At 36.6% G+C, this 18,626-nt stretch overlaps 1 protein-coding gene across 2 annotated transcripts in view; it reads right to left on the reverse strand.

Moving 5' to 3' along the window:
- The window catches only part of LOC115213138 (ribosome biogenesis protein bop1-B), a 50,488-nt gene that overhangs the window by 11,389 nt on the left and 20,473 nt on the right, over positions 1 to 18,626 (reverse strand). For both annotated transcript variants that reach the window (XM_029782075.2, XM_036501904.1), the window contains exons 8-18: positions 18,082 to 18,201; positions 17,588 to 17,860; positions 15,516 to 15,599; positions 14,128 to 14,197; positions 11,259 to 11,391; positions 9,919 to 10,043; positions 9,487 to 9,569; positions 8,820 to 8,930; positions 7,922 to 7,996; positions 4,735 to 4,837; positions 2,195 to 2,279 (exon numbers count right to left, since the gene is read on the reverse strand). In XM_029782075.2, coding sequence (XP_029637935.1) covers positions 2,195 to 2,279; positions 4,735 to 4,837; positions 7,922 to 7,996; positions 8,820 to 8,930; positions 9,487 to 9,569; positions 9,919 to 10,043; positions 11,259 to 11,391; positions 14,128 to 14,197; positions 15,516 to 15,599; positions 17,588 to 17,860; positions 18,082 to 18,201 — 1,262 coding nt within the window. The remainder of the gene's footprint in view (positions 1 to 2,194; positions 2,280 to 4,734; positions 4,838 to 7,921; positions 7,997 to 8,819; positions 8,931 to 9,486; positions 9,570 to 9,918; positions 10,044 to 11,258; positions 11,392 to 14,127; positions 14,198 to 15,515; positions 15,600 to 17,587; positions 17,861 to 18,081; positions 18,202 to 18,626) is intronic.

Consider the following 18,626-nt stretch of genomic DNA (forward strand, 5'->3'; position numbering starts at 1 on the left):
CCGCAGAGATGCTTAAAATATTTGGCGGTGTCGGCTATAGTCTAGTCACCCGTATAGATGATAGATGAAGGAGTCATACCCAATGACTGGTGTAGTGGCACCATAGTCAACTGCTACAAAGGTAAAGGTGATGCATTAGATACAAATAATTACAGAGGTATCAAGTTGTTGGATCAGACAATGAAAGTCATGGAGAGGGTCATAGCCCAACTAATTAGGAAGATAGTCAGTTTAGACAAGATGCAGTTTGGGTTTGTACAAGGGAAAAGCACCGCTGATACTATATTTCTAGTAAGACAGCTGCAGGAGAAATACCTAGCCAAGAATAAACCTCTGTACCTGGCTTTCGTTGACATGGAGAAAGCCTTTGACAGGGTCCCTTGATCCCTTATCTGGTGGTCAATGCGGAAACTAGGGATAGATGAGTGATTAGTGAGAGTCATGTACAAGGATGCTGTCAGTAAGGTGAGGGTTGGCAATGAGTACAGTGAAGAATTCCAGGTAGGGATCCACCAAGGATCAATCCTCAGCCCCCTCTTATTCATCATAGTCCTCCAGGCAATAACAGAGAAATTCAAGAGAGATTGCCTCTCAGAGCTTCTTTACGCTGATGTCCTCGCCCTAATAGCTGAGTCACTATCGGAACTAGCAAGGCCTAGAATCGAAGGGCCTTAGAGTCAATCTAGCAAAAACCAAAGTCTTGATAAGTAGGAAAGCAGACAAATCACAAATCCCTTCAGGTAGAGGGCCCTGCTCGATCTGTAGAAAAGATGTAGGCAAAGACTCCATAAGATGTAGCTGGTGTAAGCTATAGACACATAAAAGGTGTGGCAATATCAAAGGAAGCTGAGAAGATAGTTTTTATGTGTGGCAAATGCTCAAAGGCAATAAACACTGAAGATGTACAGAAAACAGCTCCCGTCACATGCTAGCAGGGGAAACTAGAAGTAGTTGATAGCTTCCGTTACCTAGGTGACCAAGTCAGTAGTGGGGGGGGGAATGCTCTGAGAGTGTAGCTGCTAGAATAAGAATAGCCTCTGAGAGAGCTTCCACCTCTGCTGGTGACAAAGGGCCCCACAGTCAGAGTAAAAGGTAGACTGTATGACGCATGTGTGCGAACAACCATGCTACATAGCAGTGAAACATGGGCCGTGACTGCTGAGGATATGCGTAAGCTTGCAAGGAATGAAGTGAGTTTGCTCCACTGGGCGTGTAATGTCAGTGTGTGTACACGACAGAGTGTAAGCACCCTGAGAGAAAAGTTGGACATAAGAAGCGTCAGATGTGGTATGCAAGAGAGACGACTGCACTAGTATGGTCATGTGTTGAGTATGGATGAGGACAGCTGTGTGAAAAAGTATCACACCCTAGCAGTAGAGGGAACTTGTAGAAGAAGACAGTACTGTCTGATTGGCACCCATGCTGGTGGCACATAAAAAGCACCATTCGAGCATGGTCGATGCCAGTGCCACCTGACTGGTCCCAAGCCGGTGACACATAAAAAGCACTATTGGAGCGTGGTTGTTGCCAGTGCTGGCTGACTGGTCCTGTGCCGATGGCACATAAAAAGCACCATTCAAACATGGTTGATGCCAGTACCACCAGACTGGCCCTCGTGCCAGTGGCACGTAAAAAGCACCCACTACACTCTTAGAGTGGTTGGTGTTAGGAAGGGCATCTAGCTGTAGAAACTTTGCTAGATCAGATTGAAGCCTGGTGCAGCCATCTGGCTTACTAGCTCTCAGTCAAACCGTCAAGCCTATGCCAGCATGGAAAACAGATGTTAAACGACGATGATGATGATCAAGTGTATATATATTACAGCTGTAGGATATACCTAATCCGTCATCTCAATATAACTAATATCACAAGAAGAGAATTTAGTAAATGATTTGTCTAGCAAGGGATAACAAACAACTTTGACTTTTTTATCAACTGCATAAGCAACTTAGTTTGAAGGCATTTTCATGTCTTGCTTCTAGCATATTTTGTCTCTACAGGTTTCAGCTTAACTATCTTGCTGTCAGCTAACATCAACAGAGTGGATAATATTGAAATAAATTACCATAGAAAAAAAAAAAAAAAAACTCATTCACATTGTATAAACACAGAAAAGTTGTAACATCTACACATACCTTAAGATATATCATTAAATAAAACAAAAAAATCACAGAAAACTTGAAAATCCTCTTACCTGAGTGTTTTGTAGGGTTTTGTTGATAAATCTAAATCAAACCAACTCAAGTGACAGTCATAACTGCCAATAATAAGATTATCACCTGAAATTTAGAATAGATAAAAGAATAAGTAAAACTCATATCACTGAAAACACTAACAAAAAGAATTGTTTATTGAGCTTGTAGGAAATGCTTATTAATCCTTTTATAACCCAACAACCTATGTGTCAGCAAAATCTCAAATATGGCATTACACAGAACAATCATTGCATATTTGATAAAGGTAACCTATGCTTAATAAAAGTAGACAATTTTGTCTCAGAAATACTTTCAGTCATTACCAAACACAGAAAAAGATGTTTAGAACATTATGATAAAAGGAAAAAACAAAACAAAAAGAATAACTGTCAAGACATGACACTTATTCCTTTTTGGTTTAGTCTACCTAGATTTAACCCTTTAGTATTTCAATTGACCAGATCTGGCCAAAATATCCCTACCTGTTTTATATTCAAACTGACTAGATTCAGCATCTTACACCTACTATACAATGTCATTCTAAAAATTTATACTCATATCATTGAAATCTCAAAGCAGTGAGACACTATATGATTAATTCAAACCAGTTTGAATAAATAAGCATGATGTTTGATAGGACAGAGTAATTTGAAAGCCAAAGGATTAAAATTTGACAAATTTCATAGGTCAGCAATGTCAATTCAATCCCTTTTTAAGAACTTTCTGTAGTTGACCATCATCCTAATGAAAGGAACATTTATCTCTTACCCAGTACTCAGATATCAGCACTTGCAATACAGAACATAGTAATTAACTAAGCCATTAGAAAATTTAAGACAATGAAAATATCACATTCTAAACTCAAATGAAATAATATAGTCTCACTTATTTTACCTTGCTCTTGTGCTTGCATAAAGTAAATTATTCAAAACACACACACATTCTCATTTTTTAGAAATTAGTTTAACATTCAGCAGAGCCACTCTCATAGATCATATTGCAATTAATGAGGTAAAAGTGATGAGAGATATATTAAGTGATTCTGTCTCAGATGAAAATGTATGATAATTACAAGTGTACACAAACTTTAACTTACAACAAGTCATGCATAAAAAACCAGTGAGAAGTTGACCACTCACCCACCTATCCATCTATCTGTATATGTATCTTAGCATTTATCCACCACCAACAGCTTGATAACCAGTGTTGGTGTGTTTACATCCCCATAAAGAGACCAACAGAACAAGTACCAGATTAAAGAAATATACACATATGTAGAGGCATGGGTGTGTGGTAAGAAATTTGCTTCCCAACAGGGTTCTGGGTTCAGTCCCACTATGTGGAACCTTATGCAAGTATCTTCTACTATAACCTCAGGCTAACTAAAGCTATGTGAGTGGATTTAACAGACAGAAAGTGAAAGACAGCTGATATATATATATCAGAATCGAAATCGTTCAATGGAAATTGCAGATGTGTTACCAGTGCCGGTGGCATGTCGAAACTACTTGTGAAGACCTGTTGAGGCAAGTGAGGATCAGAATCGAAATCGATCAATGGAAATTGCAGATGTGTTACCAGTGCCGGTGGCATGTAAGAGAACCTTCCGTTTCGCGACCGTTGCCAGCACCGCCCCGACTGGCCTCGTGCCGGTGGCACATAAAAAGCACCATCTGTTCGTGGCCGTTTGCCAGCTCTGTCTGGCACCTGTGCGGGTGGCACGTAAAAAGCACCCACTACACTCACGGAGTGGTTGGCATTAGGAAGGGCATCCAGCCGTAGAAACACTACCAGATTTGACTGGGCCTGATGAAGCCTTCTGGCTTCACAGACCCCAGTAGAACCGTCCAACCCATGCTAGCATGGAAAACGGACGCTAAACGATGATGATGATGATGATATATATGCGCTTGGCTTAGATTTTCCTTTGGGGCTGGTCAGGTCGGAGCAATCTCAAGATTAATCAGCCGAAATTGCGACGATGATCCGGTTCTTGACTGAAGATTGAAGGCTTCGAATGTCCCGTCCGTGTTTTTTGTGTCGTCTTCTAAATGTTTCACGTTCGTGTCCCAGTTTGTATTTTTTCACTTTTACACATATATATATATGTTGTGTGTGTCTTTGTGTTTGTCTTCCACCACTGCTTAACAACTGGTGTTGGTGTGTTTACACCCCCATAACCTTGCAGTTCTCCAAAAGAGACCACTGAAATAAGTACCAGGCTTACAAAAGAAAATTAGTACTGGGGTCAATTCATTCAAATGAAAAATTCTTCAAGGGTGGTGCCCTAGCATGGCTGCAGTATAATGACCAAAACATAAAAGAAAAGATAATACGTTTGAACACAAGTCCAGCCTATCAGACGTTGAGAGATGAAGAAAGTGCAGAGGAGGGAGAGAAAAAAATTAAATAAAGATGAAAGAAAAATTTTGAAATATAAATGGTGAAAGAAGGTAAAAAAATAGGTACAAGCTAGAATTTTAAAGGAGTTAATTTTTGCAAGGGGAATTGTTTTTAGTACATGTAATCAGGCACTGACCTCCTGGATGAAGTGCAATACTAGAGACCCACTTAACATTGGTCATCAGTTTCTTCACCATTTCTTGTTTCAACAGGTTATATATCCTCACATAGCGTTGAGTCTACAAAAGATAAGAAGAATAACAACATTCACTAAAGAAATTTGGTAAGGCATCAGGCCAAATGAAGGAAAACTACTCCAAAAGAAACAGCTGCAAGTAAGGACTGAAATAGGACCACAAGTTGAATTTGTTAGAGCTTCTTAATGGTAAACTCTGAGTTCTGAATGTATTTCAACTCAACCTTATTCATAGCTCTTGCTGATTCAACAGGAGACTTAGAGCCTCTCATGCTGAAGAAAATAGGCCTACTAGCCTTCAAGTTCAAATGCACTTCTGGCAGTACAATGTGTATTTGGACAGTACACTTATTTCCATCTGGATGATTAGAATAGGTACTACATGGCTGTGTATTAAAATCCATACACATCATCTTATCAAGAAGATTTAACACCATCAAACCAGAGCATAGCATTTATACTCTCCTACTGTAGATACAAAGCAGCACTGACATTGTGGCACAAACTTTTGACTTGTCAGAGGTTAAGACAATGCATTATCAAGTTTCCACTCACTAAGAATTTAATACACTGCCAGCTGATTACAATGAAAATAAGGATTTTTCACTTTTGTAGAAGAGAAGGGAATATAGTTAGTTGATTGATCCCCAATATAAGCAGTATGCTAAACTACATTCTGTGAGACACCTTGCTATAATGCTTCCCTACAACTGGTACAATCTCTAAAAACCATTTCATAAATAGACTAGAAGTATTAATCATTTCAATACCAAGCCTGCTGTAACTGCCTGAGAATCAAAATGGTAAATAATATCAGCCTGCCTGAAACCAGTCATAATGACCAATTCATATTTAAATGAGAATTTCAGTACAAATCTCATTAGTACATTCATGAAAACATGTGATTTCACTACATAAACAACTGAGTTACAGTAGCCGACATTATTTAACATGATGTCTGACTTCTGTGAATTTTTGGAGATTTTCCTCACATTTTTTCTACATCATTGTTTTAAAAACTTTTAATACTGGCAAAGAAAGGATAACAGTTTTATGTTGTCAAGTAGTGAACCAGGGCCATATATTATTTTTTGACTGGTTTTTCAGTTCAGTCACACTTGTGAATTTAGAAGCTTTAGCAACATATACATACTCTACAGTTGTTGCAAGTAGGAAAGGGGTGCTGTTGGATATAAAAAAAGAGGTGAAATAATCCAACAGCAGAAACAAAACTTGCTAGCGACTGTACAAAGATAAGATACAAATCAAGTGGATGAAAATGGCATTCCATTTGTGAACCTCAATTATAAACAAGTACATGGGTGGTGTAGATTGGCAGAATCAGATGATGAGCTATTATCTGGTCTGCCAAATGTGTAATAAATGGTGGCAATACCTGGTTTGGTCTATAGTAAATACAAACATTGTTAATGCAAATTATACACCAGATCAGGAGGGGCTTGAAAGTGATGTGACTATCAGCAGTTCCAACCAGATGTAGCAATGCAGTTGAAAGCTGGTTTTCCTTCCAAAAAATAACTGTTGGAACAAAAACTTAAGCCTGCCAGAGTGATAGCCCTATGACTTTGGCTCATCTCCATAAATTAGAGAAAAACGAGGGTCACAAAAGGTAGTGCTGTGAATGCCTTCATAAAAAAAAAAAGGCTCCCATTGGAAAAGCTATTGAAACAAATTTCCAATGTACATTCTGCAAAGTTGTATTAAATTACCATGATAGAAATATTGTGTGAATTATATGTATATGATCTGATTTTATAAATTTTGTTTCTTCAAATTTCATTTTTATTTTTCATTTATCTGTCATTTCAATTTACCGGCAATGTAAGAGACAAATTTTGATCAATTTGCATTGTGAATCATCATATGTTTCTAACTATTTATGTATGTGTTTGAGTGTATTTCATTTTCTAGTTTTCTTCAAAGAGATTCCAGAATTTTATCCTTTATTGCTATGCCTGTCTTATATGCATTTAAGCTCAACTGATAATCCAGTAATGTGCACAATTCTTTGATTCTAAAATTTTGTTGTATACCCAATTGAATATTAAATGGCTAATAACTAATTTTCTTTGATGATGTTTAAACAAAATTGAAAGAATTTTATATCTAGTTGAATTATCCCGTATCTACCTGTAATTTAGAGACTCTAAGACAAAAATTATGCAACAGATTTAAGAACCTCTAGCTAAGTTACTGTAATCCAAAAACCACAATATGTTGCTAAATAAAAGTCAGAAATGTTTTAGGAAACCAGTCTAAATTCATAACTATAATAGAATTTAACTGAAAGGGGTGCATTTTGGTTAGAAATATAGAAATGAAAGGGTTAAGTATCTTGCTTAACAAAATTTCAAAACTGAAAGTACAACTCGAACACTTGTCATATTTGCACAGGTTATCCCATCCTTCTCAGCCTCCTTTACTCATTACTCATTCCCCTTTATCCATAGCAGTATTGTTAGTCACTCAGCAATGGCATCTCACTTCTGTTTTTTCACTTGCTGGATAAATGGTACATGTCAGATGAAGTTTAGCTAAAGAGGATAATAAAACATCCATCTGACAATCTCCCTGCTCAACCATCCAATGGCACTACACACTGAACTTGTCATAGCCACTAGCAAAACTGGTATACTATCCAAGGAAAGACTTGTCTCTTCTGATTAATGCCACAGAAATCACTGGCTCATTCAAATGCAAAAATCAGTGAAAGACTATGGATGATAAAACAACAATTCAGTACTGGACAAACAATCATATCAGATAACTAAGACTATGTTGAGATCAGTCACAAATGGACATCTCCATTTAATTGTGAATAGACTGTCTTTTTAGGGGATGTTTTAGACTACATAATTTGATGTATCTTTTCTTTATTCTTTTTTTTTTAAGATAATAGGATGTGATTTGTTTGCTATTTTTAGTAGGTTGGGTGAGTGCATAGCAGCATCTTGTCGTCATCAGTTTGCAGTACTGGGATGACCACTTCCTGTGAGTATAGAAATAATTATCTAATTATCAACTGAAGTGATCACTCAATGATTACTATTTCTGGTTCTGAAAATATTTGGATGGGCTACAAACAGAATTTAAATGTGATACTTACTGCAACAAATAACAGGGGTTTTACAGGATGGAAAAGTACACGCTGGACTATGCCTTTTGACTTTGAAAATGGATTCTGTTAAAGAAAAAATAATTAGTGAAAACAATAGTAATAATCCTTATTATGATAAATTAAACTATGTAACTCTTTAGTTCCTGATACACCCATGCACAAAAAAAAGGGTGGTTTTCATCATAGTTCTATTCAATTAATATTGATCTAAGTTTAAACAAATATATTTATTTTGACCCAACAAGGGACAGACTCTGCACAGTTACTCCTGTCCTTCAAATAACAACTTACAGCCTTAAATTATAAAAAACACACTGTGTGTGAACACATACACATTTACCATCATCATTTAATGTTTGTCTTAAATTCTGGCACAGGTTGGACACTTTGACAGGAGCTGGTAAGCCTGAGGACAGAACCAATCTCCACTGTCTACTTTGGCATGGTTTTATGCTTGGATACCTTTCCTAATGCCAACCACTTTGCAAAGTGGACTGAGTGCTTTTTACATGTGACCAACACCAGTGAGGTCACCAATTAAATAAATTCAAAATAACTTAAGAAAAGTTAAGCAGTTTGAAGTTGGACGAAAAAAACTGCTTTAGAGAATTTAGAATTTACATAAACAACATATTCACTATCATTGGTTTAAGTCAAAGGAAATTTGTGTTGATTTTGTTACATAAGTAGTTTCAAGGCTTCATATTTATAGAAGGAAAAGGAGATTGCTAGACATTCATACCTTCCCATGACTGTTAACAATGAAGTGAAATGGCAAATCAAAACCAGATCATGGACTAAGCACAAATCAATTCTTGAAAGTGGTATCAAGTTTAAACTTTAACAAACAGACAAAATAAAAAGGAAGTAAATGCATATTACTGACCTGTGACCTTCTTTTTGTCAACTGATGAATTAAAACAGCCATGCTATGGGCTGATGGCATCACAGATGTAAAATAGTCACCTTTGGCATGCCATGACACATGGTTTACTTCCTATGAAAATAAAAACCAAAAGCAATTCTGTTTCAGATATTTTTTCTTTCACTATTCCAGCTGCATCTTATAAACTATCACAAAATAGTTTAGTTCACTGATTACCTAAATTTAGGTAACTATTCCTTCCCATGTATCCTTTTTAAAACAATGCATTAGCTTGATTATACATCACACCACAGAGCATGTGATGTAATCCATTTTCTGTTATTAAGCAAAATTAATCTTGGACCTCAAGGACTGTTGGAGACCAAAACCCAAATTAAGAGCACACATTTGATTGTGTAATTTGAGAATTTCCTTGGAAGCAGTATCATTAAAACATTTCTTCAAGCAATACATTGTTACATTTAGTACATATCATCTTTTGCTTCTTTTAAATTTTATTTACTTCCTACTTATCTAACAAAAACAATTGAAAAAGTAAAGACATTAAATTAGAGGCCAAATCTTCAAGAAATAGACATTAATTTTGGTAGTTTATTGTACTTAAACTAAATCCTTACAAGAATGAATATGAAACTATATGTAAATAAACGAGAGGTCAGAAACAAACCTGTGGATGAATAATTTTCAGTCGAAGTCCAGCATCATACATTTTACCTTCAAATGATTCCCACATAACAAGCTTAGTGTTTTCTGAAAATAACAAACTATATTAAAATATCTAATATAAACAAAAAAGTGAACAAATCATGAAATAGCTATAAAATTTCTGGATTTAGAGCAAATCAGCTTTACACGGTCCTTCCCACTTCATGACTGTAAACTAACAAAATACTCATTTTAACATGTAATCAAATGTACTCTGTTCTACCTATTATACCTAATGGCATATCTTCTAAATGAAAAGTTCACACCTCACAAAAGGATATGATTAGATGTGGTACTAAGCAGGCTGCTTTGTACCCCATCTAATCAGCCACTTGCATTCAGTATTGAATTAAATGATCACTGACAAATATGTTAACAAAAACAGACTCCTTACTTTCTACATTTTCTGCATCTTCAGTGATTGTTTCTGTGGTAACAAAAGATTTTAACAGCTCATCTGTGCCAGATACAATAAGTTTATCTACAACACCGGGATTAAGAATAACCACAGACCAGTTACTGCAATATGAAAGACAATAATTATGTTAATTACTTCCTCATCATTTTCTTTTTTTTCTGATTAAAACCTTTATTTTACATGGTTATTTATTCATTTGAAAACTGTAGACATTTCAGTGAGCTGAGACTTCCCAATATGCAAAAATATCATGTTATTTACTTGGAAGGAATTGCTATCTATAGTTTTAAAAATTCCTCAGCAGTACAGAGATATAGAGGGAGAAAAAGGGTAGAGAGGAAGAAAAGATAATGAAACAGTTTTATATATACAAGAGACGTTGGGTGAGAAGAGAAAAACCTATTTAGGTGTAGGATGTAAAAATAAGAGTACTCATAGATTTGTTGGATATATTCAAGTTTATATTAGATTACATAAAAAAGTATTCAATATCAATTCCTTCTAAGCAATTACATATTTTAGTACCTTTGCCCGAGGGCATGTTTTCTACATGAATATATCTATTATGAATTTATTTATAACATGAATATTAATTATAAATGAAAAACATATAGCATGAAATTAGAAATGTACAAAACTTTCCAGTTCTTGTATCAATATAAATTTACTCTGTAGGTATGTAGGATTCATCAGGACTTTCAACTAGTATGTATGATTTTTCTCATTTAAAATAAATGCATCCTCATGTGTTTCATGAGAACACAGCTTGGGTTATAACTCCTACACATTATAATGTATATACTTGAAAAAGTTTGTATCTTTTTTATTGCAGAGCTCTTTTGATTTTCTATATAGTATTAGAGAAATACTATACAGCTAAGCACATTAATTGGCTCTTCATTTTATGATAAACCTCTGTAAAGTATAAGAAAACTTTCAAGAAGAGCCACAAGGTCCTGCCTGTTTAAAACACTTGATTTAAGATATGGATTAATAAATATTCTACCTTTAAACTAATTCAAACAACTCATCAGATAATTAACTCCATTCTCTGATTAAAATCACTATTCTCTTCTATTTCTTGCATTACAGGGCCTTTGGGTCTAATAAATAAAAAAATAAACCAGTACTGTAGTTTAGTATAACTAAAAAAAATGCTACCCATACCAAAAATATACTCCAAAATTCCTAACAAAGGAAGAAACTGACAGTAATGATGCTCCAGTTGGAGGAGAAATTATTCTTCATTATTTCTAATGATTTTATTTTTCTATTGACTGAGGATTAATACTTTAAAATAAAGAAAGAAATCTTACACAACAGCAACTAAAAGACATAGTGATGGGTTTGGGTTCCAAGCAATACTCTTAACTGTGCCTTCAACAGAAATTGTCTTGAAGCAGCGGCCTGTTGATACTTCCCAAATTTTGATAGTGCAATCATCAGAACCTATCATAAATAAATAAAAAAATAAATAAATGCATAGGTTGTGAGTGTGTATGTGTTTATATATATATATGTATATATGTAAAATCTGGAAGCTTAAGGATCCTCTGAATGGACAAAGCTTTAGAGATATATTACTTGAAGCTTTTGACAAAAAAGAGGAGGATATAGCATCATATAACATGGAGGACAACTGGAGATTCCTACTGGACAATCTGTTGAGGGCTACTGACCAGATATATGGCTGGTGCAAAGTCTCTTCTCAACCTATGGTGACATGGTAGTGGAACAATGTAGTTGACAGGGCCATTAGGGGAAAGAAACAGACACAAAAGGACTGGAAGCATGGTGGTAGCAGAGAACTGTATCAGATTACCAGAAGGGAAGCTAGGAGACAGGTTTACTTAGCCAGAGGGGAAGCAGATAAGAAGAAATTTGCCAATGCTCTGTGTTGTGAGGGCCAGAGACTTGACGTGTTTTCATTTGCAAGACAGTGTGAGAGAGAAAATTGTGATGTCATAGGAGAGCAATGTGTCAGCATGGATGACGGCTCACTAGCATTTAAGGATGCTGCAAAGAGAGAGACTTGGAGATGCCACTATGAAAAGTTGCTAAATGAAGAGAATGAATAGGAGAAAGAGAGTCTGCTGAATGCCGACCCAGCTATCCAAATTGACAGTATCTTGGTAGATAAAAGCAATTAAGGATATGAAGACAGGAAAAGCCCCCAGCACATCAAGAATCACTGCTGAGATGCTAAAAAGATCTGGCAGTGTAGGCTATAGTCTAGTCACCTGTATAGCTAACCTGGAGATACACGAAGAAGTCGCACCATAGTCAACTACTACAAAGGTAAAGGTGACACCTTAGATAGAAATTACAGAGTTATCAAATTGTTGGATCAGGTGATGAAAGTCGCGGAGAGGGTCATAGCCCAACTAATTAGGATGAGAGTTAGTTTAGATGAGATGTTGTTTGGGTACGTGCTAGGGAGAAGCACCACTGATACTATATTTCTGATAAGACAGCTGCAGGAGAAATACCTAGACAAAGATAAACCCCTGTACTTGGCTTTTGTTAATATGGAGAAAGCCTTTGACAGAGTCCCCTGATCCCTTATCTGGTGGTCAATGCGGAAACTAGGGATAGGTGAGTGGTTGGTGAGAGCTGTACAAGCCATGTAGAGGGATGCTGTCAGTAAGGTGAAGGTTGGCAATGAGTATAGCGAAGAATTCAGGATAGAAGTAGGGGTTCATCAAGGATCAGTCCTCAGCCCACGCTTGTTCATCATAGTCCTCCAGGCAATAACAAAGGAATTCAAGACAGGCTGCCCCTGGGAGCTCCTCTATGCTGATGACCTTGCTCTAATAGCTGAGTCACTACCAGAACTAGAGAAGTAGTTTCGGGGGTGGAAGCAAGGTCTAGAATTGAAGGCCCTTAGCAGAAACCAAAGTCTTAGTAAGTAGGAAGGCAGACAAATCACAAATCCCTTCAGGTAGATGGCCCTGCTCAATCTGTAGAAAAGGAGTAGGTAGAAACTCTATAAGATGTACCCAGTGTAAGCTATGAACACATAAGAGCAATATCAAAGGAAGGTTACCTGGGAAGATTGTTTTTGTGTGTGGAAGATGCACAGGTGCAAGAAACACCGAAAATGTACAGAAAACAGATCCCATTACAAGCCAAGGGAAAAACTAGAAGTAGTTGATAGCTTCCGTTACCTAGGTGACCAAGTCAGTAGCGGGGGTGGATGCTCTGAGAGCATAGCTGCTAGAATAAAAATGGGCTGGCAAAGTTCAGAGAGCTCCTACATCTGCTAGTAACAAAGGGCCTAAGTAAACTGTATTATGCCTGTGTGCAAACAGCCATACTAGACAGCAGTGAAATATGGGCTATAGCTGCTGAGGATATGAGTAGGCTTGAAAAAAAAATGAAGCTAGTATGATCTGCTGGATGTGTAATGTCAGTGTGCATGCATGACAAAGTGTAAGCATCCTGAGAGAAAAGTTGGACATAAGAAGCAATCATATGTGGTGTGCAAGAGAGATGACTACGCTGGTTTGGTCATGTGATGCTTATGGATGAGGATAGCTATGTGAAGAAGTGTCATACCCTAACAGTGGAGGGAAACTGTGGAAGAGGTTGACCCAGAAAGACATGGGATGAGGTGGTGAAGCACAAACTTCAAACATTGGGCCTCACAGAGGCAATGACAAGCAGTCGAGACCTTTGGAAACATGAGAAGTCCCAGCAAGCCAAGTGAGATAAGCCGATGCCGGTGTTGCATAACTGGCCTGTTTAAAAGCACCCTTCAATTGTCGGGTGATATGCTGTGCTTGTGAAGACTTATTGAACCAAGTGAAATCATAGTTGTGGCTGATGCCAGTGTGGGTTGACTGGCACCTGAGCTGGTGGCACATAAAGAGCACCATTCAAGCATGGCCAATACTAGTGGCACATAAAAAAGCACCATTTGAGGGTAGTTGATGCCAGTGCCATTTGACTGGCACCCATGCCAGTGACATGTAAAAAGCACCCACTACATTCTCTGAGTGGTTGGTGTTAGGAAGGGCATCCAGCTGTTGAAACCCTGCCAAATCAGATTGGAGCCTGGTGCAGCCATCTGGCTTACCAATTCTCAGTCAAACCGTCCAACCCATACCAGCATGGAAAGCAGACGTTAAATGATGATGATATAAACAAATTAGAGGTTCTGGCTATGGAAAATGTTTGACTTACCAGATGCCAGCCACTGTCCTTTTGGATGAACAGATATACATCGTACCATATTCTTGTGGCCTTTGTAAACCTAGAATGGGATCAAAATATATTTTATGAGCCTACAGTTAATGAATAAGATGACAATAAAGTCTTTCATGATCATAAAAACACAAAAACAAACGTTATCATCTCCAGTAATCAGTTTGACCACTATTATACGGTAAATGACAGGAATGTTCATTTCACAATTCGCTTTCAGCTAACAGCTACTAAAACATGTATGAAAGGAAAATGTCAACAAAAATCTACCACATGGGCATACATTTGAAACAATCACTAACAAATACAAAGTGATGGTCATGATTGGAATGCTTATAATAACTCTGCTCAATCAAGGACACCTGGGGTTAAACAACACTAGCCATCTTTCTGGCTGCATATGCACAAACTTTTGACTCATTTCAGTCAAGTCAATAGCAATTACTCAGAATTCTCACAACAGTGTCTGCCCATCCAAACTATCAAGCTACAGACCACCCAAACCCACTTTCCATTATCTTTACAAAGCAGGGTTCTTCGAACTGCAACCTCATGGAACTTACATTTTAAGTGCAATCATCAATCTACAAAATTAATATGCAGCTAACATTTGAGAAGGTATTCTTCTAAAATTGCTGCATATTTCATTAGCTGAAAGTTTTTAGTTCAACTTCTCCAGTGAGTATAGTTGAGTGTGGGAGAGTCTCAGAGAAGCTGCCTTATTCCACAAAATGAAGATAAGAGTCAATTCTGTCCCTTGGGGAATAAGACTCACTTTTACAGCCAAATGTCATTTTAATAGATACTCACAAGTAAATCCAATAGACCTTAGTGCTAGGTGAGGATCAATAGATGATGGAGAGGGAAATAGATAAAGATGACTAGGAAAATAATAATGATATGAATAATACAAATAACCCAAACAATTGTGATCTTTTTCTAGTACCTGGTCAACTGCTTATAAGCATTTCACCAACCAATTTCATGTAGCCTACAACTTGATGTGGATTAAGGTTAGTTGTAGCAGAGCAGACCATACTAAAGTCTAGTTTGTGTTGTTTGGATGCAATAATTTGTTTGCAATACCCACAACAGACAAATCAATTTCATACAAGTATCATTTCCCATTCAAGTATATGCAAAGATGATAATCATGGCAATATGATGAGAATTCCCAACACTTTCTATCTTTTCTAACAACTACTATACTTTGCCATACATTTCCAAATATTATGCAGAAGAAATATCTCAACACCTAAAAAAAAAAAAACAGGTAGGATAAAATCCAGTATACTAAAAAGGAAGGATTGTTATAGACAGGCACAAAACGATAAGAAGACGTGTACAATGTTAAACATCAAACTCACCACCGACTGAACAGTAGGAAAAGGCTGTAAATCTTTGGGTTTTGGTAAAGTTGGTAGAAGATCTTGTGGATCCAAATCTTTCACCTGAGAAAAGAAATTACAAAAATAAACCAATATAATCATAAATGCTTTAATAATGTTAACAAGGCATTAAAGAATAAGGAACCTACTAGAATAGTCAAGTTTCTTTTAATCATTCTGACACATTCTTCAAACATGATGTTCATTATCATTTGTATGTTCACTCTTCCATGCTGGCATAAGTTGAACCATAAAGATACAGCTAAGTAAGGACCTCTCGGTGAGAAATTCTGAGATAAAACCCATTTTCTTCTCATTTGCTCATAATAGAAAGCAAGGATAACTAAGTAACTAGGGTACAGGACAGACAGCCAGGAAGTCATTCATTAGCATCAAATTGTTAATGACCAAAAAAGGACAACTTCAAATGTGTGTCAATCAACTTACAAGGAAAAGATTCATTGAATGTACAATAGAAAAATGATGCTTCTCCTCATCATCATCATCATTTAACAGCCATTTTCCATGCTGGCATGGGTTGGATAGTTTGACTGGAGCTAGTAACGACAGGGGCCAAACCAGGCTCTATTGTCAGTTCTGGCATGGTTTCTATGGCTGGATGCCCTTCCTAATACCAACCACTCCATAAAGTGTATTGAGTGCTTTTTATGTGAGCATCAGTATCAATTCTGCAAAGATGCCAGATATCTTGGTCCTTTCTAAATGTTTTTGCAATGTTCTCATCTCCATCTCCACCCAGTATATCTGATGAAGAGACCATCTCTAATAAAAGGAACAATTCAAACAGAAATGCTGATGAGATAAATTTGGTTTAATATTCGATGGAGGATAAAATGAAATTGAAATGATAGTTAAATCTGCCCAGACCTCTCAAGGTTACTTGGATTTCAATATGACAAAAGACTGAAATTATGCAATGACTTTTATAGAAATAAAAAGCAACAAAAACTGTGTCTGACTGCCTTTCCAGTGCTGTAGCAATCATCGTCTTCCTTTTTCTTTTCCAATTGTGCAAAACTTAGAGATAGAATTTACTATGGTGGGCAACTGATTTCATGAGTAGTTAGTGCCTCAAAAATTAACAGTGCTACATTTCAATCTTTTATAGGCAAAATACATGCAACAAAGAAATGACCAGTCACAGTGACATTAGTACCAAATTAAACAAGATTGGTTGTGAAATTAGTCTTACTCATGAAGCATCAACAATTAAAGTCAGACAAAGTGATCAAAATTCTGAAAAACCAACTATTTCTCAGACTAAAATATACCTTATGAAGAGATTTGCAGTTTGACAAAGCAATAATAGAGACACTATAATTGTATTTTCAGTAATATATTGGGCGAAATTCAAGACTTACAAAGGCAAAGTTGAAGCAGGAAAGCTGTCATGGCAAGAGTAACAATAAAAATATGTGTAAAAAATTTTGAGAGAGAATAATGTGAGTAATGTAGCCATCACATGCAGCCAGATATGACATTGTATCAGCATGCACAATGCCTTTTGCTGATGTTAGGTGGCCATGTAGTTGCCAGCAGACAAAGAGGTTCTATCAGTGCCACTCATATATCAGAAGCAGATTCATGACATAACAGCTGAAGAGAGGGTTGTACCCTAGCACTTGACTGGTACTTTATTCTATTGACTCAAGAAGGATGAATAGCTAAGTGGGCTTCAGCAGGATTTGAGCTCAGAATGTAAAAGCCTGAAGAAATATTGGTTTCAAATTTTGGCACAGTCAGTTTTGAGGGGGTATGTTGATATCAATTACATCAATCCCAGTGCTCAACTGGAACTCATTTTATTGACTCCAATAGGATGAAAGGCAAAGTTGACCATGGTGGAATTTGACAGAACATAAAGCCAGAAGAAATGTCAATATGCATTTTGCTAAAGATTTTGTCAGTTCACTGCCTTAATGCCTGAGAAAAAATTGCAAGGTAATTTTAATGATTTTACAAATTCACAACTTTGAGAGAATAATATAATAAAAGAATAACATTATAATGTTACTTGACAGAAATTTTACCTTCATAACCTTCTTCCTGGGACACAAATAGAGATCAAGGCATCTTTCAAACCGTTCTTCAATAAATCTAGAGTAACCAGGTAACAAACGCAGTGAAGTATACTTCTGAGGAAGAAACTTCATTCGCCTTTCATATGGTTCCTTAGCTCTCCATGCTTCCTCTTCCTCTGGTGTTAAGATATATTCAGGAGGTGGATTATAAGACTCTGCATGACCAGGTAATGCCAGCTTGGGGGCAGCAATGTGATGTCTGAAACGTTTGTTTAGCTCTTGCTAAAAGACATAAAAATAACAACAAAATCATCAGCAGACTCCAGCAATTAGCCACCCACTCATTGTTTCATAAAGATATAAAAGACAGTTATTAATCACTGTTATCCGTTAACAACTACCAAAACTACATAAAATACTTTATGCAAGATGAGATATCCATGTAAATAAAGAAAAAACCTCATAACAGATCATATAAATTAGATGTAAATAGTGGTATTTACTTCTTCATTGTCCTTCCACATCATGTAAAATGTTCGATTTAATTCCTCATCATCTGGATCTTTCCGAGGTGGCTTAGGCTTTAGCCAACCCATTTTGATAGCATGTACCATCTGCCCCACCTATGAGTGAAAGACAAATATATAATCATGAAACAGTAAAATAATTCTGTTGTAAGAACTGTTTATTAGCAGAGATAGGAAAGCACTAGATCAACCTCCACACCACAAGAAACAAACTCAAGATGCATTCAAAAGTCTTTACAAGTTGAAATATGTCCAAATCATGTGAACTGATTTTAAGTTTGATTACTTTTAATCACTTCTTTGCACAACTACTTACATATTCATTACAGCCTGGTAATGAATTTACAAAAGTTTTAAAAAGCTAAAGCTTTCCTGTCAGCTCAGAGTTGCATCTCTTGGTATCTGGACTGAAGACAGCTAACATGCTAAAAATGCATTTACCAGTTCACAGAGGGTGTTTTTATACTCTTTTATCTAAAGCAAGAATTTCTTCTTCACAATAAAATAGAGTGAAAAAGCCT

Source organism: Octopus sinensis, linkage group LG1 (assembly GCF_006345805.1).
Source record: "Octopus sinensis linkage group LG1, ASM634580v1, whole genome shotgun sequence".
NCBI classification, from domain to species: Eukaryota; Metazoa; Mollusca; class Cephalopoda; order Octopoda; family Octopodidae; genus Octopus; species Octopus sinensis.